Source organism: Pinus tabuliformis, chromosome J, assembly GCF_031772625.1.
Source record: "Pinus tabuliformis cultivar Carrire ecotype Pingquan chromosome J, CPIR1, whole genome shotgun sequence".
Classification (NCBI taxonomy): Eukaryota; Viridiplantae; Streptophyta; class Pinopsida; order Pinales; family Pinaceae; genus Pinus; species Pinus tabuliformis.
Genome location: NC_142295.1, coordinates 1254485355 through 1254510975, shown reverse-complemented (window position 1 = coordinate 1254510975; position 25621 = coordinate 1254485355). Strand labels below are relative to the sequence as shown.

General features: G+C 33.3%; 1 protein-coding gene across 2 annotated transcripts; it reads right to left on the bottom strand.

The window, feature by feature from the left end:
• Nucleotides 1-4145: 4145 nt before the first annotated feature.
• On the bottom strand, nt 4146-24860 carry LOC149231766 (uncharacterized). 2 transcript variants are annotated; one of them, XM_089379278.1, is made up of 6 exons: nt 12811-12992; nt 12480-12721; nt 8691-9607; nt 7458-8592; nt 6988-7341; nt 4146-6882 (listed from the first exon to the last, which is right to left on the bottom strand). In XM_089379278.1, the coding sequence occupies exons 3-6, from the start codon at nt 9227-9229 to the stop codon at nt 4648-4650; spliced, it is 4263 nt and encodes a 1420-aa protein (XP_089235404.1). In that variant the 5' UTR covers nt 9230-9607; nt 12480-12721; nt 12811-12992; the 3' UTR covers nt 4146-4647. The 2 variants fall into 2 exon arrangements, with proteins under 2 accessions (XP_089235404.1, XP_089235405.1); XM_089379279.1 differs by lacking the exons at nt 12480-12721; nt 12811-12992 and adding an exon at nt 24724-24860.
• Between the last annotated feature and the right edge of the window lie 761 nt (nt 24861-25621).

Genomic DNA, 25621 nt, shown 5'->3' with positions numbered 1-25621 from the left:
TATTTCTTGAAAGAAATTTTGGAGCTATTGTCACCCCACTCCATAATGTGTTACCTTTTATTATTGCTATCTTTGAGTATTGGATAAGCTACAACCATAGTCACATACCTCTTTTCCTATTTCATTACAAAGGTCTCTCAGCTTCTTTGTCATCCTCATTCACAACAATTTGATGACTAAGAATATAAGATGGGGTACCTTAAATGTTCTTGCCATAAAGTGTACATCTATAAGCTACGAGTTTCTCACAGTGGTCAATTGAAATTTTTATTTCATGCCCTTTTGTGTGTTGAACTTGGGCCTTTGGTGTCGTAGTGATTCTCGGTTTATTTCTTGATGTAGGTTGTCCAATGCTTCTTCCTGTAGCACTAAAACAATAATACTTAGGCTTGATTTTCCATTTCAATTTTGGATTTTGAACAAGAGTACACATTTCATTAGCTTATGTTCTCTCATTCATTTTGACTTGGAGATCATTTAAATGAGAAGAACCCACTACGATTTCTTCTTACTGCTGCTTTTTGCTTTTAATACAATAGTGACAGTAAAATGACTTGCATTGGATTATTGTTCTTTGTATCTTTTGCAAATTCGAGTTTATTTAGCCTAGATCTTTCTGTGTCTTTGGCCTAAACAATGTAACAATGCGACAACTATGCAACATGAATAAAAAAGAATCATTATCAAAATTTAATAGGTTTTCATTTTCTTAAGCCATAAATACATGATCATTTCACCATTACTATAGTACAAATGTTTATGAATTTCCATTAAGGTCTGAAAATACATCTAACACCTGAGTCTTCGTTGAACAAATGTGACAATTAGTTCCATTTAAATGTGCAATGGCGTCCAATATACGCATTAACCATAATAAATTTGATTACCCTTAATTACTGATGTTAATACTTAAAGTGCATAGATTAATTCTTTAATTGCAAGGATTAACATTCATGTTATGCCACAATGGGAATTCGCTTTTGTTATATAACATAAGACATTTATTTTTTCTGTTAATCCTTGAACTTAGTGTTTTATGATGAGTTGTTCTAGCTGCTAACATGGACAAACAATATAGACCACACAATGACATGTATTAATTGGAAAAGGACTAGCATTAATGCTTATGTTAAATGACATAAAGATCTTTGTCTCACAACTTCTATTAGGCCATGTTCCCTGCCAATTCTAAGTGATACACTATGAATACGCGTCGAGAAATGAATCACTAAGCCTAATGTGGGTATTATGCTCCACTCGACACCTCAAGCTTTGTACTGCCACATGTCACCTATTTTGGCCATATCAACATGCATAAATTAGATATTGCAACTACCATGTTTCCTTATTTTAGAGCGATATGTCATCACTTTACACACTATGCTTGCCACAATGGCTACTGCTAACTCAGGTTAATTAAAAAGTGTAAACCGTCAATTTTCACGTTAGTTGACACACATATTTTCCTATTTTGCGGCAACGATTCGATGAAATGTCACATAAACTCAATCAACCTCCCATGGCGTGGATTAATGCATATTAAAAAATTAATTAAGGCTTAATCCTATGATTAATAAAATCTCCCCTATCGGTAAATGTATTTTTTTCGCCATTTATTGGGCGAATCGACATGTAATCAAGACATCGTTTGAGCGCTTAATAACATTTACTCTAAATCATTTTGTAATAATTACTAGTTGTAAACAAATGAAGAAGGTGTAGAGGGCTCTGCAATTAGTATTTGTCATAGTAACTTACAGAAACAGGAGGTGCAACACAGAAAAAACTATTTTCAAATAATGACAAAACGTGGACCTTGTACTTCCTCAACAATGCTAGCATACCGATAAATACCAAAAGAGGCAGGGACTATGTTGCTATGTAGTTATCCCACTTGTTTAATTGATTGTGTAGAGTTTTGTTTTATTTGAAAATGTGGCAGCCCTTTGTATATTATTTTTTTTTTTTTTTTTCTAATAATGTTAATACTTTTTTATGTTTTGAATTATAATTTTTTTTTGTATTATTAAATTAACTAATAAAAAAGAAAAGAAAAACTAAAATAATGTCGAATAATATTTTATTAAAAAATCAATTAATATGAATAAATGAACTAATGTAGTCATAGAAAATATCAGTTCAAAGAATTGTTCATACATATATATACAAAATTTCATAAAATTATATTTTATTTTCAAATAAAAATATAGTATTATCATCGTTGTTTTGTTGATTTCCAAAATCTTTCGACAAAGTTCCTCGGGATAAGCTATGGTAAAGACTCGAATAGATAATGGTTCCTCTTGAGTTGACGGTTGTTGTGATTTGGCTATACGAGAATGTCGTCGCTAAGCTTAAGACCACCAAGGGTTGGTCTAAAGAAATTAAATGCAATATCGAAGTTATGCAAAGGTGCCCCCTATCCCATACCCTTTTTTGGCATTTACATTGATGAGCTAAAAGAGTGGTTGGAAGCTACGGGATGCAATGGCCCCAAGCTTGCTAGTATGGTCATTACTCTTCTCCTTTATGTTGATGATATCTTCCTCCTGACCAAAATCCATCATGATCTCGACAAGCAACATAAAATCCTCCATGATCATTGTTCCAGGATGGGTATGACTATTAATACAGACAAGACGATTACTTGCATAAGTTTCCTTCATACAAATATTTAGGTATTGACATTAATCATCAACTCAACTGGAATTATAACATTGAGAAAAAGATTATTTGAGGATGGAAAACTTATTATGAGCTTGAAAACAATTGTAAGTCGATTGACCTTTAGGTTTGGAGTAGAAAAGAACTCCTCTTTGAGACTCTTGTCAACCCTATTATTTTATATGGTTGTGAGGGTTGGGGTTGTAGTATATCTAGAGAATCATGAAGATTGGATAAAGAAATTTATAACCTACAACCTTAAGATTAAATGAAATACTCCCTATCATATCCTCTTGATTGAAGCTAGTCTTTCCCCATTGAAAACATGGCTATGTTTAGGTATCTGTTGTATAAGAAGAAGTTTTACAACATGGAAGGCAAGAAGTTCCCCAAAATTGTTTCTAACTCTAGTAAAAACCCCCACCTCCGGCTCAAGCGAGCATGGCACAAGGATGTCCAGGTTTGGCTCAACCATTGTCGGATAAAGGAGGACATCATCTTGGAGAATAAGGATAATATTAAAAATACTATTACTTCCAAATTTAAGGATAAGTTGTGGGATGATGAGGAGTTAAAGGGGAAAGAGAAGTTGAGATATTATAAAGAGTTAATGAACCCCACTCTTACTAACTAGAATTATGTTTGTTTTTACCAATCCTAATAAGAAAATGAACATTGCGAAGATAAGAATCAATTCTTATGAGCTTCGAAGTGAAACCAAGTGTTGGTCTATTCCCATAACACCTTTGGGATGAAATAATTTGTCGAATTTTTTATACTAAAAGGGTTAAAGATGAAAAGCACATTATCTTGGATTACAAGGTTGTCATTTCCAAAACATTTGTCACACTACCAACCTTCTTGACTTATTAAACAAAACTATTGTGATTTAAAAACGTTTATTCCCCTTTGTTTTTATTATAAAAATAAAATATTAAAAATTATGAATTAATTTCTTACTTTCTTAAGATCCAACATACCACATTGGTATTTGTAGAAGTTAATCATCTTCATCTAATATATTTAAAAATAAAAACATAAATTTTAATAAGAAATAAAATATAGTATTAAATTTAAAAAATAATAATATTAATTAATAATAAATTTAATGTAAATTATTAAATTATATACGGAAATAAAAATAATAATAAAAAATTATAAATTAACTTAATATTTTTTCATAATATAATATATTAAAATAATAATAATAATAAATCAAATATATTATTGAATTTTAAAAAATAACAATAATAATTAATAATAAATTTAATGTGAATTATGAAATCATTTATAAAAATAAAAATAAGATAATATTTTATAATTTAACATTTTTTCATAAATTAATTTGAAAGTATGATGAATGAAGCAGAAAAGAATACGACATTTAAGATACCATTCAATCTACTGTTTATTATTTATTATTTTATTTATTATTTTTTAAAATTTAAAATAAAAAATAAATAAGAAAAATAATTCGTGATAAAGCTTTTCAATAATTACAAGTTACAATAATTAGCTGTATCGAGACTTCAACACACAGATTGCACATTTCCAGCCCTCATCACCAATAACTTCTGGTGCTGGTGCATCGCATAAAGCCACGGTGTACGTCAATCCAGCTGCTGCTGTCTCTGTGGTTGTCCCTCTATATATACAACCACGCTACACTCTTCTGGTGCTGGTGCATCGCATAAAGCCACGGTGTACGTCAATCCAGCTGCTGCTGTCTCTGTGGTTGTCCCTCTATATATACAACCACGCTACACTCTTCAAGCTGTGTCAGCTGCCCCAGGCCCTCTATTCTTCAAAGATATTAAACGTTTCAAGACACGGCAGCTCCAACTCTTTACACCCGTAGATAAAGCTTTTCAATAATTACAAGTTAGACTTCAACACAGATTGCACATTTCCAACCCTCATCACCAATAACATCGCATAAAGCCACCGTGTACTTCACGCCACCTGTTGAAGCCACGGTGTACGTCAATCCAGCTGCTGCTCTCTCTGTCGTTGTCCGTCTATATATACAACCACCGAACACTGTTCAAGCTGTGTCAGCTGCCCCAGGCCCTCTATTCTTTCTAACTTACGACAGTCATTAATGTAAATCGTCTTCAAAGATATTAACCTTTCAAGACACGGCAGCTCCTCCAACTCTTCACACTCGTTGATGTGTAGTTCTTGAAGCTGTGTCAGCTGCCCCAGGCCCTCTATTCTTTTTAACTTACGACACCTATCAACCTTGATCTTCTTTAAAGATATTAACCTTTCAACACACGGCAGCTCCTCCAACTCTTCACACCCCCAGATCCATAGTTCTCGAAGGTTTGTAAGATTATGAAGCCCTTCCATTTTCCTCACCTTATGACAGTTATTCAAAGTGATCTTCTTCAAAGATATTAACCTTTCAAGACACGGCAGCTCCTCCAACTCTTTACAATCCCCGATGTATAGTTCTTGAAGGTTTGTAAGATTATGAAGCCCTTCTATTTTCCTCACCTTATCACAATCATACAAAGTGATCATCTTCAAAGATATTAACCTTTCAAGACACGGCAGCTCCTCCAACTCTTTACAATCCCCGATGTATAGTTCTTGAAGGTTTGTAAGATTATGAAGCCCTTTCATTTTCCTCACCTTATCACAACCCTTCAGATAGATGTTCTTCAAAGATATTAACCTTTCAAGACACGGCAGCTCCTCCAACTCTTTACACCCCGTGAGGTGTAGTTCTTGAAGGTTTGTAAGATTATGAAGCCCTTCCATTTTCCTCACCTTATCACAATCATACAAAGTGATCTTCTTCAAAGATATTAACCTTTCAAGACGACAAGGCAGCTCCTCCAACTCTTTACACCTCCGGATCTCTAGTGTTTGAAGGTTTGTAAGATTATGAAGCCCTTCCATTTTCCTCACCTTATCACAACCCTTCAGATAGATGTTCTTCAAAGATATTAACCTTTCAAGACACGGCAGCTCCTCCAACTCTTTACACCCCGTGAGGTGTAGTTCTTGAAGGTTTGTAAGATTATGAAGCCCTTCCATTTTCCTCACCTTATCACAATCATACAGAGTGATCTTCTTCAAAGATATTAACCTTTCAAGACACGGCAGCTCCTCCAACTCTTTACACCCCCAGATCTCTAGTTCTTGAAGGTTTGTAAGATTATGAAGCCCTTCCATTTTCCTCACCTTATGACAGCCATACACCCGGATCGTCTTCAAAGATATTAACCTTTCAAGACACGGCAGCTCCTCCAACTCTTTACACCAGGTGATGTCTAGTTCTTGAAGGTTCGTAAGATTATAAAGCCCTTCTATTTTCCTCAACTTATTACAACCAAGCACCAACAGTTTTATGAGTGTTGGTGGCAGTGCTCCAACCTCCACCAGATCATTGCAATATAAGATATTGAGAAATTTAAGGCTGGGACAAACACCCTCAACCAAACATATCTTCGATATTTCTGTTCTCTCCAGCTCTAAGTATTCCAGTCGGGACAGTGCTCCTTCCACCCCGCTTTTCAATGGCAGCTCGCGTATCGGACAGGATTTTACTGTTAACTTTACCAGGTTGCTCAATTTCTCCATTTCTGCCGGTAAGGACTCTATTCCACATTCCTCTATCTTCAACTCTGACAGCTGAGTCAGCAGTCCCAACGAATCGGGCAAAGATTTCAGTTCTCTGCAATAGACGAGCTCCATGTGCTTCAATCTGCTCAGGTGACCCAGCGAACATGGCAGTTCTTTCAAGGAATGGCTTCCCACAGTAAGTACTTCCAGATTCCTGAGGTTTCTGATATCCTCAGGCAATTTTTGTAAATTTGTACCCCGCAGATGTAATTCTTCAAGAGAACGGACATTTGCAAATGTTTCATTGGATATGGTCAACTCTGAGCACCTGTTGAGATTCAGATATTTGAGGCGAATTAAATTGCCGAAGGAATTTGGAAGCATTTGCAAACTCGAGGAAGAACTGAGATCAAGGTGCACGAGATTTGTTAAGCAACCAAAGGAATCTGGAAGCATTTTCAAGCGTTCGGAACCAGACATATCGAGGTATTTCAGGGAGTGCAAATCACAAAATTCTTCTGGTAACAATTCGACACCTGAGTAAACCACAATCTTTTCTATGTGCTTCAGCTGACCAATGGACTTTGGAAACTTGAAAAGAGAACGAGAAGAATGAATAGTCAATTCCCGCAACTCTAGAGGTGCCTGCAACGCAATAGTGAAATATAAGATATTTTCATCTCATTAAATAGAGCGGCAAATAATAAGAATAATAGACATGCAAACGAAGGAATCAGCGTTAACTTTCACCTGAGATGTTCGCCATAGTGTACCCAATTTCTTTCCGCTCACTTCTAAGACCCTTACATTCTTCATCAGATTCAGAAGCCAGGGAGGCAGGCAGCTGTCCGGACAGTCACTCCAGCGTAGCCATATCAAATCTGGCGACTTAACCCTATTCAATATGCTTTTTAAATAATCACCTTCAGTTGCAACAAGTTGTAACTTACTGAAACGATACGGTGAAGGATCGATCAACTTCCTCAAGCAGTTTCCGAACACCTCTTCACACCAACTTTTCAACCATGACGACCCTTCTGCTGAAAGTCCTGGGTACGCATTGAGGCGATGAACCGTCCTAATTCCGCGCACCTCAGTTATTACCTGTTCATTCGTTAAAAACAAGCAACAAACAAATTAAACAGAGCAACAAGATTCCTCTTTTCTGCTTTTGCTGAATAAAGAAACCATAAAGCTGTATGAATAATTCAAGCACTTACAGAATATTGCCGCCACAACTCAGGAATGTCCTTCGTCACACGCCATTCACGATATGGGATTACTCCACATGACTTCTGCTGATCCACAATTTGTCTTCCCAGGTCTCTAAGATGATCGTGCATTTTTATGGTATTATTTTCTGTGTCAACGTCAACGAGGCACCTGTCCTGGAGATTTTCAAGGCCCGACTGACCGTTCCAGCCTGATCCATCCCATATTCTTATTGCCATATCCCTGTCTTCCCCAATGAAATAGCAGGCAATCTCTAAGAATATTTGCTTTTCCTCTTCCTCCAATGCATCGTAACTGAGTTTGAGCGTTTGCTGAACCTCGTTCGGAAGTTTTATTTGGCTAAGTTTATTCAGTAGCCCTTCCCAATAAGATTTGTCCCTCCCTCCACACAGAAAACTGCCAAAGACTTTCAAAGACAAGGGCAATCCATCACAGGCCCTACAAAATTCATCTACCAGATCTTTGAATTCTGAAGGCGAATGAGGATTGCAAAAGGCATAAGAGCAAAAGAGCTCTTGAGAGTGTTGTTCATTGAGACCAGTCATTCTATAGATTGACGATTCTACTAATGACGATCCTACTAATCCTGAGCTTGTGAGGACATCCTTGTAACGAGATGTAACCAAAATTAGGCTATCCGAACGAAGGACGTCCTTTAATGGCCTAAAAGCATTCAACTGATCTGCATGATCTACGTCATCTAAAACTACTAGAGCGTGGGGAGAAGTTTTGAGATAGGTTTTGAGCGCCTTTGTGCCTTCATCAATGTGATTTATCTGCACATCTCTACGAACTAAGTCTTTTATTAGTTTGGCTTGCAAGGAATTTAAAGACCCTCTACTTGCATTCTCCCTAACATCAAATAAGAAGCAGGACTCACCAAAATTGCAGCTCTTCTTATTGAAGAGTTCTTTAGCTACTGTTGTCTTGCCTATTCCACCCATGCCCACAATTCCCATCACCTTTACTTTTGCACTCTGCCCCTCTTGCAATGACAGGATCTTTTCAAAGTCTGTTAATTTCTCTTCAAGACCTGTTGGATATGTTGCCACAGTCAAACCTGTTGGTCTGAGTTTTTTAAGGACGCATTTCACGAGATCATCCAACAGCTTCCCCTCGTCACTGTAAATTCAAAATACAGCCAAAAAAACATTAGATGTATATCAATACCAGTTAGATTAATAATATGAACAGAGAGGGCTAAGAGTTCAAGTTCCAACCCATTGTAGGTTTTGAGTTCAAAACCGCTTATCTCCGAGACGTCTTTGAGAGCTTTTCTCCAATCTTCAAGCCTTTCGGGCTCGTATCTTCCCTTCTGCTCATGCACAGCTAGGGCTTCAGCATATCTTCCCTTCTGCTCATGCACAGTTAGGGCTTCAGCACCCTTAGTCCATCTAAGCTCACAAGGTTCCACATTATGAAAGACTGGGATTATAGTAGCCCCAGACTTGCATATAAGAGAAAGTTCATCAAGACACCACTTCGAATCGGCATATCCAGGAGAGAAGATGGCAATATGAGCAGCGGCGGTTCTGATGGCGGCTTTAATCTGAGGAGATAAAGACTCTCCCTTCCGCAATTCTTCCCTGTCGAAAAACGGTCGCACTCCATGAGAAAGAAGGCGATGGTAAGCGTGGCTGGCAAAGGTGTCTTTAAGGTCCGGGCCACGGTGGCTGATAAACACCTCGTAGTAGTAGCCACCGGATGTGGAGGGGGTGTCTTCGGTGGGATGAACCGTGGATGTTTGCAGGTTTGCCATTGAAACAGAGATACAGGCAGAAGTGAAGCAGAGATGGATGGATTAAGTGAAGGAAAGTATTTTGGCCCTTCCCAGCAAAATTTAAACCTATTTCACAGTCCACAGCACTTACATCTAGTCTGCAAAACAGGATGCCAGCGCCGGCCAGCTGGTGGGCACACAGTGGGAATTTGTCGAGTAAAGGAAAGATTCGATCTGCGAAGACCTCAATTTTCTATGAATACTTGATTGCAACCTGTATATTATTATTAGGAGCATAACATAAAGCCACCCGTCCCTCACTTTTTTATGAATATTTGACTGCAATAATATTCCGTTGCCACCGGCCGCTCGATGCTTGACTTTGGAATATGTATCCTTTAAAAAGATTCCTTTTTCCTGCCACAACACCAACACCCACACAGTTTAATATGCCCTTTTTAATTTGCATTAACAAAAGAAATTGAAATGTTTTCAAACATATTACTTTGTTATCAACTTTTCAATGATTTATTGACCATATTAATTTTAAATTTGAGTAAAGGTAATATTTAAGATTTGCTCCAGTACATAAGTGATATATTATATGGAATAATAATAATAAAGTAGTAATCTTAGTTACACTATGCTATTATTCCAAACTATTATGTTTATTAATTTTTTTTTATTTCTATTAATTTACTTTTATTTTATATTCTGATTATTATTTTTATTAATTCATTTTTATTTTTATTAATTTAACTTTTTTTTTATTTCTATTAACTTACTTTTATTTTATATTCTAATCATTATATTTATTAATTTACTTTTATTTTTATTAATTTATTTTTATTTTATTTTATTTTTGTTCACAGGAAAATGATATTTTACATAATCAGGCTATGGGATTATTCTAATCATTATCTTTATTTTTTAACTTTTATTTTTTGAGAAAAATGTCGGGAAAATATTTATCTAGTTAAAATTTGTGTTTGAAAATATTGTTTTTATTGGTATCACTCCAACCACAATTTCTATTTTCTTTTATTTCAGATAAAAGCTAAATAAATAAAAAATATATTTATCTTACTCAAAAATCATGTTGAAAAGATAAAATGATAATTCTTTTAATGTTATATCAAAATCTAAAATCTTACACATATCATATAAAAACAATGATACTCAAAATCCATATTATTTACAGTCTATAATGCATTATTATGTATGGTTCACATTGTTTTTGAACTTTAAGAAGTTTTAAAATTTAAAATCAATTAAAAATATCATAATTAATATTAAAGAAAGTGTGACAAGAGTTTCACATTACTATGTTTGACATTACTCGAATTAAATGAAAATAAAAGTTAATTTAATATTTTCATATTTGAAAAAGTGTTATTCTCTCAAATATTTTAATAACTCTGAGCTATTAGGTGGAGAATTTGATTTTTCAAGCCTGGATGAAAGAGAGTTCTCTCTTTTTGGTGCTTTGCATGCTTTCTCTGCAATGAATACCAATAACATCCCATACCAAATTTTGACCTCACCATGGTTACCATTAACAAAGATGTTATCACATTTTAAGTCTAAGTAGATTTGTGTCAGCAGACAGATAATGACTAGTCTGAACACTACCAACACATGTATAGTGATTGAAATTTACTCTTATTCATATATTTACTTTCTTTTCCATAATAATTTTTTTTTTTTCAAAAAAACTGAATTGTGACTATAGATATAGCGTAAACACTGCAAAAATTGCGTAGCCCAGCCCTTGATTTGATTTGCCTTGCCCAACCATTGATTTTTAGACTCTCCGGATTATAAAAGCTTTACAGAAATTCACAGGCGACAGGGCTTTGTATAATTTTTTTGAATTCTAAAACTGGTAATAGGAAAAGTAAAAGTTCGTTTAAATCAAACGTTTGGAAGCAAATATTCAGCATTTGATTTTCTTTTTCAAAAATTTTAAAGAAACATTGTCATGAAACTCACCCAATTTGCAACACCAGTATATATTAAACCCATTTCTTTTTGGTCTTAGAGGGCGGAATAATATTAGAATAACCTAATCCTGTAATAAAGGGATCCAAGCACCGATTGAATAACCTAATCATCTTGTAATAAAGGGATATGCATTGGTTCAGAAATTTGATAAAAAAATTAGTTGAAATTTCATGATCGAGTAGGGTTTTATTATGACAATATCCTAAAAAGATTTTGAATTTTGAAACCATCTGAGTTGTAAAAAAGTTGTGAAACAACCCAAATTATAGAGTCAAAATTGAGAAGTGATACAAACTGTAAATTTCTATATTACATAATTATAAGGTTAGATCAATTGGTCCACTCTCGCCGATCTCAGAGTCCTTCAACCGCATGGGAATAAAAATATCTTGATTTTCGTGCAAAATTTGAAAAGCTAAACTTTTAAAACTCTGAAACATTACCAGTCCAAGAGTTTATGGGTTTAACTTTCTCTACACCCTCAGTAATTTCGACATTCTCACGCATTTTAACGGTATTTCAACCTCAAATACAAAAAATTATCTGGATTTTTATATTAATTTGAAAAAGCTTTATATTAAAAACTTTGAAACCTTATGAATCAGAAAAGTCATACTCTGAAATCTCAGGAATCCGAAAAGTCATGGGTTCAGAAAATCATACTCTGAAACTTCAGAAATCCCAAAAATCTAATGGGTTCAATTCTCTAGACATTTTTATTGATCTCAAACTTCAGAAATCCCAAAAATCTGATGGGTTCAATTTTCTAGACATTTTCATTGATCTCAACAGTCTTCAGCCACAAATAAAAATGAAAAAAAATATCTAGATTTTTATTTTAATTTAAAAATCCATTTAAAACTCTGAAACATCACCAGTCCAATGGTCTAAGAACTTGTATAATCAAAATTTCTTTCCAGCTTGGTTGTTTGGAGGGATCATATAGTCGTTTGCAAAACTAATTGAAAAAATTGTGTCTTTCAACACCTCTGTTATTATAAATTCGTAGGGCTTTCCTGTCTTAGTTGAGGCCATCTAATGTCCGCGAATAAAATAGGTACGAAATTGTTTAACGGTTTTATGTGATTATGATAACAGATTGTGCCAGTTAACCAAGCTTTAGCTAAACCAAATGCTGAAGAGAATGTAAAATATCATAGCACTTATTTTACCACTCTTTCTGCTCACATCTCTCCCGTGACGGGTGTTTTTCTTGGGCTTCAAGGACTATCTTGTTATAACATAATATAACTTTTATATGATTCCGAAAATTCTGAAAACTAACCTGGATTCTAGACAGACCATAGGCCTAGCCACTGCATAGACATGCTCTCCCAGAGTTGCAGCTCCCAAATGGTTCATATTGAGTTCTAGATCTGCAATTCTCTGCAACCCAGAAACAGTGTGCGCCCCACCCTAGCTAGACTCTCTGAAATCAACGCAGCTCTCAAATGGCTGATATTGAGTTCTAGATCTGCAATTCTCTGGAACCCAGAAACAGTGTGCGCCCCACCCTAGCTAGACTCTCTGAACTCAACGCAGATACCCTTCGTGAAATACCTTGGAAGGTTGTTCCAAACCTCCAAAAACAAAGCGAAAATGGTTAAGAGAAATACCCAATATTTCTGGATCATTGATCATGAAATCAAATGAAGTACTCTTCACGGCCTTTATTAGAAATCCAATTGTTAATTCAAGGAATCCGAAATTCAGGACATAAGAAACAGTGATTTATACGTGGCCATATCTTTCGGTCACCGTAAACTTCCCGGAAACGCATTCCCCGCTGACCTGCTCAAGTCCAAATCCAGACACATTGGCATTCCCACTGACCGACTCAACTCCAAATCCAAATACATCCACATCAACATTCTCCACAACTGTACACAAGCTTTATATTTTATAAAATATTCCATATATATTATATTCTTCATAAAATTTCAAGTTATTTAATTTAAATTAAAACGTATTTGCGTTGGAAATTAATTCAGCTTTAAATTCATACCAAACTTGTAATATGTTGAAGTCCATTTGATTGGGATATATTTAATATTAATTTTTTAATTTAATAATTATATGATGCGTAATTTTAAGGGTTAATTTAATAGCTTTATATTTTATAAAATATTTCATATATAATATATCCTTCATCAAATTTCATGTTATTTAATTTAAATTAAAATATATTTGTACTAATGTTATTTAATTTAAATTAAAACATATTTGTAATGTTATTTAATTTAAATTAAAACATATTTGTATTATTTTTGTGTTGGAAATTAATTCAGCATTAAATGCATACCATATTAATTTTTTAATTTAATAATTATATGATGCTTAATTTTAAGGGTTAATTTAATAGCTTTATATTTTATAAAATATTTCATATATATTATATCCTTCATCAAATTTCATGTTATTTAATTTAAATTAAAATATATTTGTATTAATGTTATTTAATTTAAATTAAAACATATTTGTATTATTTTGTGTTGGAAATTAATTCAGCATTAAATGCATACCAAACTTGTAATATGTTGAAGTGCATTGGATTGGGATATATTTAATATTAATTTTTTTATTTAAAAATGGTAAGAATTATATAATATGTAATTTTAAGGGTTAGTTTAATTGAATGATAAAAATTAGATAGAGGGTTTTTGGAAAGCTTTGCTATAGTTTGACAATTTTTTTTGTTGATTGGTCTTTTTAGATTTTTTTTTTTTTTTTTTTTTTGTGTGGGCTTTGGTAGTTCTCGTGATTCTTTATTTGCATCCAATACTTGGGTTGGATGGTGTTGCTTTAGGTTGCGTCATTTTTTGGGGGTGCATGTGGGGAGTTGAGAGAGTGGGCTCGATTGTAGTTGTTTCTTGTCGCAAATGTCTTTGTTTTGTGCCTCTTTATATGTTGGTCCTCTGTTACCATGATCGTTCATTGATCTTCTGTACTATTTCCTACCTAAGTGATTGTGTTGTGGGGTTTTATTGGGTGACTTTTTACATGGAGGTCTTTATACTTGTTCTGTTGGGGTAGTTCACTGATCTTTTGTACTATTTCCCACCGAAGTGATTGTGTTGTGGGTTTTTATTGGGTGATTCATGGAGGCCTTTATGTTTGTTTAGTTGGGGCCTTAATAGTTTTGGGTTCACTGATCTTTTGTACTATTTCCCACCGAAGTGATTGTGTTGTGGGTTTTTATTGGGTGATTCATGGAGGCCTTTATGTTTGTTTAGTTGGGGCCTTAATAGTTTTGGGTGATATTTTTTATGGCCCCTTTGAAGTCATTTTGGACTATATTTTTTATGGCCCCTTTGGGGTTTTTTCATTGTGAGGCATGCCTGCCTTTTTTAGTTATGTGGGTTGGCTTTTTGTTTGATTGATTGAACATACTAACCTCATGTGGGATTGAAGAAAATCCCAAGGAATGCACTATACGTGCATATACAGAATGATGTTGTTTTTTTTTCAAATCCAATTTATGAATGAAAATACTTCAGTTTTTCTAGGAAAAAAGGGTTAGTTTCCATGGTTAAAGCACTTTGCTAATGGGAGTTCACGGGGTCAATTATTCTTGATGTTCCTAGGGTTAGGCTCTGCTAATGAGGCAATGAGAGGTGATCCATTTACGTGGATCTATCTATGTAGTGACCATTAAGGATGGAATTTGACAAGAAAATTGCACGTGAGTCAAGGAGTGATTTTCTTGTCAAATACAATTAAAATTTTGCAAAACCTTCAAGTTCCTTCTTTAAAATTGTGAAGATAGATCACGAAGGTGTGAAAACTGTGAAATTTAAATGGTGAGTCCATTTTGAAATTCCAACCCTAACATGTTTGTAAACCACACATAAAAAATAATAATATATAATATATTAAATTATAATACATATAAAATTTTAATTTTAACTTTTTAGATAAATATTTTAATAATATATGTGTTTAAATTATAATAAATATCTTATACTTATTATAAATAAAAATTTATTAAATTTAAATATTTTTAAATATATATATATAATTTAAATATTTATATATATATAAAATTTAAATATTTTTAAATATATATATATATAATTAAACTATCAAGATATAGAATTTCTTTCCTCTTATCAGAATTGACCTAGAATGAGCTAAATTAACTTTAATATAGTTACCATTCCTAATATATATAATGTAAACATTAAATATCTGTAAAATATAATAAAAAATGTCATCCCAGTGATTACCAAAAATGTCATCCCATAATACCTATTACCAATGATTATTACATCCCATAATACCTATTACCAATGATTATTACAGGCCCTAACATCCTTTTGTCGCAAAGCAATTCTGGTTCAAACTTCGGAGGGTCCGTTTTCAATAAATCAGAGCTTGATGGCTAAAGAGAGACGTGTAGAAAGTCTATGACTGCAAGCTGGATCTCAGCATCAGTAGTCTCATTTTTCAATAAATATTTGATTGAATAGGGATACAATGTACAAATAAAAATAAGAAATTCATTTGCCATTACTTTTCAATTTTCTATAAATAATTGGTTGTAAACTAGACATTATTAAAAATAAAAAATACAACTGCTTCTTACTTTTCAATTTTCTATAAATACTTAATTGCAAACTAGACATTATTAAAAATTAAAAATACAACCACTGCTCACTTTTCTATGAATACTTGATTACAAACTCGACATTATTAAAAATTAAAAATACAACCACTGCTCACTTTTCTATGAATACTTGACCGCAATAATAACAACAACATACAGCCACGCTTCTCTCACTTTTCAATGAATTTTTGACTGCAATGACATAAACTAATTTTGCCACCCGTCTCTGGCTACTTGACTTTGGAGTATGTATCGTTTAAAAATGATTCTTTTTCCCTGAAACACCTCCAACGCCTACAGTTTAATATGAGTTCCTTAATGCAATTGAAATGTTTGAAAATATATTACTTTATCATCAACTTTGGGATGATATATCATATTAATTTTAAATTTGAGTAAATGGAATTTCTAGGATTTGTTGGACTACGTAAGGGAGTAGTCTTTAACGCGACTTTTTGAAAGCCTTTCCGGCGATTTTTTCCGGTGAAAATCCGGCAGTAATTTATTGGAATCCAAGTTTGATAGCTAATTTCTGCACAATGAAACTGTCCCAGGGGTTTTTCAGGGTGCTGAATCCGAATATGCAGTTAAAAAACCATTTTAACTGCAACAAATCATGATTTCATCTCAATTTCTTCCGCCGGATTCCGTCACCGGAATCTCAAAAAGTCGCATTATAGACAACTCCCTATGTAAGTGACGATGTTGTATAGAATAAAGAAGTAATCTTAGAGTATGATTCCAATCACTATTTCTATTTACTTATGTTGGTTGGTTTCTTCTTATTTTTATAGAAAAACGATATTTTACTTTAGTCATACTATTATTTTCACCACTATCTTTATTTTCTTTACTTTTATTTCTTTAAAGAAAAAAGACATTAAATTTTTTTATATAGTTAAAATCTATGTTTAAAAATATGGTCTTGATTGTTACTACAACCATAATTTTTATTTTATTTTTTTATCTCAGAGAAAAGCTAAGCTATATAAAAGAAAAATTTAATCTTAATCAAAAATCATATTCAAAAGGTAAAGTCACAATTCTTTTGATGTTATATCAAAATTTAAAATTTTAAACATTTCACACAAAAACAATGATACTCATAATCTATATTGTTTACTCTTATGCATTGTTCACATTGTATATGTGGATATTGTTTTTCACATAATATAATTATTACATTTTAAATGATGATGTTGTTTTTTTTCATATATAGAATGATGTTGTTGTTTTTTGTTCAAATCCAATTTATGAATGAAAATACTTGTTTTTTTCTAGGAAAAAAAAAGGGTTAGTTTCCATCATTAAAGCACTTTGCTAATGGGAGTAATGAGAGTTGATCCTTTTAGGTGGATCTGTCTATGTAGTGACCATTAAGGATGGAATTTGACAAGAAAATTGCACGTGAGTCAGGGAGTGATTTGCTTGTCAAAAACAATTAAAATTTTGCAAAAGAGGACATCATCTTGGAGAATAAGGATAATATTAAAAATACTATTACTTCCAACTTTAAATATAAGTTGTGGGATGATAAGGAGCTAGAGGGGAAAAAGAAGTTGAGATATTATAATGAGGCAATTAACCCCACTCTTACTAACTAGAATTATGTGTCTTAACCAATCCTAATAAAAAATGAACAAAAAATGAACAGTGGGAAGATAAAAACCAATTATCATGAGTTTTGAAGTGAAACCCAGTGTTGGATTATTCTCATAACACCTACCAACTTTCTTGACTGGTTAAGTCATCAAAATTATGGTAATTTAGGAACATTTCTTCCTCTTCTTTTTTATCGTAGAAATAAAATATTAGAAAATCAAAATTAATATTTTACTTTCTTAAAATCCAATAAACCACATTAATTTTAATAAAAATTAATTATCATAATATAATATATTCAAAAATAACAATTAAAAAATATCATTAAATTTAAAAAACAATAATATTAATTAATAATAATTTAATATGAATTATGAAATAATCAATAAGAATAAAAATAAGCTAATCTTTTATAACTTAATCATGAATTAAATTAAAAGTATTATAAATAAAGCCAAAAACGCTATCGATTCAGTATCTTATTTTATTTATTTTTATTTATAAATTTAAAATAAAATAAGAAAAATAATTCGTGATAACAGGTTTTCTGCGTTAAAAAGAAGCAAGTTACACTAATTAGTTGTCTCTCTATGTGGTTGTCCAAGATGCTCCTGTATTTCACAGTCAAAACCTAAACTTATTTCACAGTCCACGGCGGTTACATCTAGACTGCAAAACAGGATGGCCAGTGGGTGGGCCCACAATGGGAATTTGTAAAGTAATGATTCCTCTACCACTTGTCCCTCTTATGGTAAAGTAATGATTCCTCTTGCCGGATGCCAGCGACGGCCAGCGGGTTGCTCCTTATTCCTCGCAGATCTCCCCGCAACTTGCATGTGAATGGGTCCCATGAAAAGTAAGGGGTGCGTGGAAAATTCCCCATTTCAACGACTTGCATTTAAATTGCGTGGATAAGAGCAGAGTGAACCGAATCTAATTATGAAAAAAGTGATTATTATTATTTATTTATTTATTGAAAGGTGTAGATTTATTTATTTTTTATTGTTAAATGTATTCCCTTGAAAAGAAACACGGCTAAGGTGTTGTTGGAGATTTCCCCATCTCAACAACTAGAGTTTAAAAATTTAATTATTTAAAGGATTGTTTTACATCTAGTCTGCAAAACAGGATGCTAGCGAGGGCCAGCTGGTAGGTATATAATGGAAATTTGTAAAGTAATGATTCCTCTGTCACTTGTCCCTCTTCTTGCCTTCATAGAATTACTTAGCAAGTTCCTTCTTCCTTCCTCGCAGATAAAGTCAGGGTGTCTCCTGGAAAATTCAATTATTTAATGTTTGGGCGGTGGGACGGACCACTTGTGAACATAATCTAATTAGGCCCTACGCTTTTCTGTTACCATTGAACTTCAAATTCAGACATTATTTATTCCAATTGCTTCAAGAGGTACTACAAAACGCACACACAATAGGCAATAAAAAATAAAATTACAATATTCTCGATTAATCTTGGAAACTTTGGACTCCACCCACACATTCACAAGCTAGTCACAACATTTTTTATTATTATGGATTGTAGCTGTAAGATGCGGGGACCTTAGGTGAATTGCTAGTCACAACATTTCTTTTTATTATGGATTGTAGTGGTATGATGCGAGGACCTTTCGGGTTTTTTTTTATAATTTTTTTTGTCAATTACATTGAAATTTCTATTAGAAATGAAAAAAAAAATAAAAAATTATTAATTCATAATTTAAATGTTTTTAAATTTGTGTAAAATGTTAAAATTATTTTTATATCTAAAAACATAAGAATAAAATATTTTTTTAATTTATTTATTTATTTATATTTAAAATATAAAAATAAAATATTATAATTAAAAAAAAATTATTATTAGATTTCAATCTAAAATGTATGATAACAAAACAAAAGAAATAGATGTATTTGATATTTAGTTAATAAATGGAGCATAGTTGAATTTTACAATTTTTTTAATATTGTAATTTAATTTTTGCATGATTTTGATAAAATTTAACAGATATTTTGGGAAATGCAAATTATAATAGTTAGATTTTAAAATTTTAAATACATTAAATTTTTTTAAAAATGCTAAATTTATTTTCCAAAAACACAATTCAAACTCTCTTAATATAAATTTAAGAAAAAAACAATAAACCAAATTCCGATAATTTTTAACTCCACACAAATTGACACCTCAATAAACAACACCATTTCTATTTATAACTCTGTGACTTAGAAGCCCCATATACAGTGATGGCCACCTACATTGCAGGGAGCATTATAGCTTCATGACACGACTTCTTGTGATACATCCATTTCAGAGAAGACAAATGAAAAAAATGAGCGTTTTTTAGAAGAGAAAAGTGTGCACTACCTATAATTTATCGTTCCATCTATTCAGACATTTTAACCATCAAGCAGGGCATGACCGAGGATTAGAAAAATTCACAACAAATCTGATTACATCATGTTTTCCACGCATCAAATTTGCGCATAAATAAAATATCTATTAATTTTTTTTTTCTAAAATGTTGAAATTTCTTATGGACTTATTTTTTTTTCTAAAATGTTGAAATTTCTTATGGACTTATTACATTTGAAATAAGATTAATAATATTATATATAGTCTAATTTAAGATAAATATAATAAAATTTAAAATTAATAAATATATTTGAAATATTTACATAAAATTATATAGATTAATGTGTAAATAAATATAATAAAAAATTAAAATTAATAAATAAAACTAAAATTTCAAAAAAAATATTTAAAACCAAAATTCAAAATCCACAAATAGTTATCATTTATAAAAAGTGAAAATAGCTTGTGTCATGAAGAGCAATATGACTACATATCCCTTGTAGATATGTAAAAACCTCTAACCATTCCCATCACTTCAAGAAACACACCCTCTCATGCTCAATCAAAATTTATTTCACTTGTTTGAGGAAAAAACACTCCATTGTAGATATGATCCTCTTCAAGAAACATGCCCTCTCATATTCATCCAAAATTCATTGTGATGCCTTCATGCAGAATTTATTTGGGTTGCGGAGGCTTGAGATAAATGACAGGTTTACCAATATTCTCTCCACTAAACATGGAATTGACACCTTTAAAAATATTGTCCAACCTCACTATAACATCTTCCTTGTATTTAATTTATCCTTGCTTGATGTACCCTCTCATCTCCTCAAACAAATTTGGCATTAGATGAAGGTATTTCCCACACAGAAAGCCTTCATTTTGGCACCTTTCCCCACCAAGTTGAGCAGGTTTCCCAATCCAAAACGTTGCTTTCATTCCTACTCACACATGTATAATATACATTAATAAACTATAACAACCTAAGCTATGGCATATAGACTCCACTGGTATAACAATACATCATTTATAACCACCTAATTATAGCGAGAGATCATTCCACAAACTGGAATTCGAGCCTTCATATTGATGTGGTTCAAAACAACTTCCAACATGCTTCCACCAACATTACCAAAGTAGATATCGACCTATGGGGAAGTACATGTCCAACAAACAGTACAATCATATCCTCTTTTCATATTTGTCCATTACTCATTAGCTAGCCATAATACTGTAGGATAATGGTCACTCAGTGATGTGGTTCAAAACAACTTCCAACATGCTTCCACCAACATTACCAAAGTAGATATCGACCTATGGGGAAGTACATGTCCAACAAACAGTACAATCATATCCTCTTTTCATATTTGTCCATTACTCATTAGCTAGCCATAATACTGTAGGATAATGGTCACTCAAAGAATCTTCTATTTCTTGGGACAATGTTGTTCAAAATCTTGGCCAACACAATCTCAAGAATCAAGTCTTAATCAACCTTCTCTAAAATTTAAGAGTTAGTATAAAATTTAAGAGTTAGTATTTATGAGAGCGTTTGAAAGAGGCCAAGTAAAGCGTAAATGTAGATCTCAAAATTATAGTGGTTGTCCTCTATTTCGGTTCATATGTGGCAGAAATTCATCTCATTATCATACATGTGGTAGGCAACATGTCAGGTTAGTTCATTCCATTAATTTACATGCCATAAGACACTTGCACTACATTCATCACATCACTTGAATGGACTTCAATTTTGAATTCTTTTGAAACAAAGGTGGGAAGGAAGAAAATTGGATTTCACTTCTACTGTAATGGCTCGTTCCATAGATACCTTGGTAGTAGGAAGAGTGATAGGTTATCTTCTCTTAACGTATGCATTCTTACCTTATAGGTCCTCTCATGTTATTTTCCTCATGTTCTTTGAGACCCATATCTGCATCAATTCTTACTAATTATTTTGTATTTTTTGCAATTCTTACTAATTATTTTGTATTTTTTTGAAGGTTAGTAGTTGGGTTTCCTTACACTCATCTAAGGATCTAGAGGATTAGATTGGTTTGCATCTGGACTTACAACTATGTTTGTAGGTTAGCGGGGTTATTTTGTTAGATATCATGGCTGTCAAACTTGGAAGGCTGGTTGATGCTAGCAGTAACTCATTCATAAGAAGAAAGAATGGAGAGAAGAAGAATAGGAAGGCATAAGAAATGTAACTATGATGACCTATGTTGCTTTCCCTGGGATGAAAGAGGAGTATGAGGATCTGAGATTGAGCCTCGGGGTTGCTGAGAAAGATTTCAAGAAAGCCTACTGTCGCCTTCTGTTGCAAGTATGGAAGTACCTGCTTGAAATAATTTCCCAAAATTTTAGCCTCAGATATTTTTAGTAGCAGTAATTCCATGATTAAAACAAAATGGCATGGTATACTTCTGACAGAAGTATGAAATCCAAAGTTTTATGGTGAATCATGTTTTTAGGGAAAAATATCTTCTAACCATTCACAGGGCATAGAAATGTTTTAAGAATCATGATCCATGTTCGATAATTTGTTTTGCATGAAAATCATATCGAACCCATATGTTTATATAATTTCGTTTCGTTATAACTCTGATGTTGATATAATCGAGTTGCAGTATAATCCTAATGTTTGAAAAGGAAATAACTATGGGACTCAATTTCACAACATCAATCAAGCTTATGAGGTAACTCAGTTGCCTATGAATAATTTTTGTAAGCCCCAGGGGATTGCTTAGTCTGTTTTAAGTATTGCCCTGTCTTATTTTCCACTTGGATTGGAAGTTAGTTTAAGTACCCCTGTCTTATTTTTCACTTGGATTGGATTTACTCTAATCTTTTACTATCTAGTGGTTTAATATGGATGCCATGAACACCGTTCACGAATGTCTAGAAGTGTTCCTCAGCTCCTCTTAAGGATTCGTTTATGGGAAAAAATAATAAATTGTGATTTTCAGTTTATAATTTAATAAATATATGACTGTTGTGCATAAAATACATGTTAATCTGGAAGTCATCATGACATGCACTTCCTGGGAGAAAACCTAATTAACAGAAAATTGTAGGCAAGCTACTGGTTTTCAGGGTTTCACAGCCTACAAGCATCGCGTAGACAAATTTAAATGGGCCTTGCTTGAAGCAAATCATTTAATGAAAAGTACAAAGGCAGTTGAACTAGCCCATGATTATATCAGTATTTTACATGAAAACATATGAAGAATTCAGCTAATAATAAACTCAAAATATGGGAAAAACTCTTCAGCAAGTTAGCAACTTAGCCTGTCATCCTAATCAAGATCATCCTTAAATCCAAAGCTTGACAAGAGGTTGAACTATTGACTTACAAATAATCTAGAATGCTGAGGAATGATACAACTTACAAGCATCCCCTTTGGCGAGCAATTCTAATTTCTACTTGAGGATATTCAGAAAACAGTTGCATCTATAGGACTCTCAAAGGCATACACAATTGTGGACTGGTCTAAGTTATGGAACTTTCCAAGGTTTCTGGATGAGTTGCAGAAATAACTGTTAACCCCTTTCTCAGTGATATCCAAGAGCATTTCATTAATTCAAAATTTCAAATATAGTGTGGACATGACATTAGGCCCTAGGGTAGAATCGTTGATATGTGCAGATCATAGTTATCTGGACTTTTTTGGGTGACAGTATTCTGCCATTTTGGAGATGCTAGAAAGGTAAATTGCAAGAACATTCTGTGGCTGTACTTTTTAGGAGCAGAATTAGGGGGAAATTGAGGTGATATAACCGACGACTATCACTTTGTTTTGGCATCATTATCTGCTTCTTTCTATAGATGGTCTAGTTGGACTGTTGGACTAGTTTAAACTTTGATATATAAAACTTTCAAAGGTTTCTGAATGAGTTCAACCAATAGTTATATTAAACTATTTCTTCGCAATGTCCAATAGGATCCCATTAATTCTAATGTATGTTGGACGCTACTTCAGGGCCAAATGGCCATATGCCATTGTGTGCCAAGTTCCAACCCTCCTTTGGATGGCAGTATTTTGTCATTTCAGAGATGCTAGAACGGTAGTATGCAGGAATATTCTGTTGCTATATGTCTTTTCATGCAGAATTCAGAACAGAGTTACAGAGGTGAGGTCAATAATTACCATCAACCTGTTTTGGCATCGCATGTCTGCTTCTTCTATAGGTGGTAATGGATTCAAGCTCTGGAAGTTAAGTTATTATCTACCACCGTCTCTATTTAGGCCTCGGGTGCTCAAGTTACATTAACATATAGCCATATAGGTTTCAAGTTTGACTAAGGTACAAGTCAGAGGATCTTAGGCTACAAAAACACGGATTCCGGGATAGATAATGAAAGAAAATTGCTGAGACAGGTCACAGAAGCATACAGAGTTACTGTTCAGTGTTAACTTTTAAGCACTGAAGTGCAATCCATGAAGTTCCAGAACTTGAGACTACAGCCTACAGGTGATTATGAATTTATGACAGGCCGAAGAGGGCCGAGGCTAGACCAAAGCGATTGTAGAAGTTGAACCTTCTGCTTGGACCACGAAAAGGTAGCAAGCAACAAGCCAACAACAGAGTTATGTCACTGTATAAACTTAAAGAAAGAATGTAACATTAAGTAGAGTCATAGACACGTCACACCAATCACAAGTGCCTGCGAGGCTGCGCACAGGCGATTATGACAGGCCAGGGAGGCTAGAGTCTAGACTCTAGACCAAAGCAATTGCAGAGATTGAAGTTTTGAACCTTCTGCTTGGACAAAAAAATAGTCGCAATCAACAAGCCAAATACCACCACAAAGGAATCAGGCTGATGACAACCAGAGTGAGCAGACATGCACCCCTCTAATAAAACCAAAAATAGCAAAGCTGCAAAACCCGCGAGACTTATGTGCAGAAAAACGACGAGTTCGGAGTGACTGTGAGACTCGAGAGTGAATGTTAAAACTTAAAATTGTAAATACCTCTGGAGTCTGGACTCTGAACAGAGAAGACTAGACTGGTCACTGAACTTGAAGGTGCTGCGTCCGCCGTCACTGCGTGCACACTGTGACACTGGTGCCGCCGCCTGCGGTGCGTCGGTGGTCTGGACTCTGCGTCGACTGCTCAAGGACTCAGTCCTCACGCGGCAAGCCTCGGCACACTGCCCACTGCCTCGGCCCTCAGGCACGTCTTCAAACTTCAAACCTTCAAACACTGTCAAACAGTAAACTGACTGCAACTGCAACTGCAAAGTTGCAAACCCAAAGTCGCAAACTGAACTCCACAAATGGCACAGCCGCACAAACAAACGCTCAGCCGACAATGTGTGCCAAAACGCTAGCCAGCAATGGTTTATAAAAAATAATTTGGCTGGAACAATCGCTAAAAGGCGGTATGCGGTATGCGGCCCCTGGTTATCCTCTAAAACCATCAACAAACCCGTCTAACGAAAACCGTCGAACCTGAACATATTCGTTGAAGTTCGCGATTAAGTTCGAAATTCCAACCCTAGCATGTTTATAAACCACACATAAAAAATAATAATATATAATATATTAAATTATAATACATGTAAAATTTTAATTTTAAACTTTTTTAATAAATATTTTAATAATATATATAAGCGTTTAAATTATAATAAATATCTTATACTTATTATAAATAAAAATTTATTAAATTTAAATATTTTTAAAAATTAATATATATATATATATAATAATTAAAATATATAATGGTATAAATATCTTAATATCTTAGAATTCTTTTCCTTTTACCAAAATTGACATAGAATGAGCTAATCCAATTTATTTAAATTAACTTTAATATAGTTACCATTCCTAATATATATAATGTAAACATCAAGTCTGTAAAATATAATAA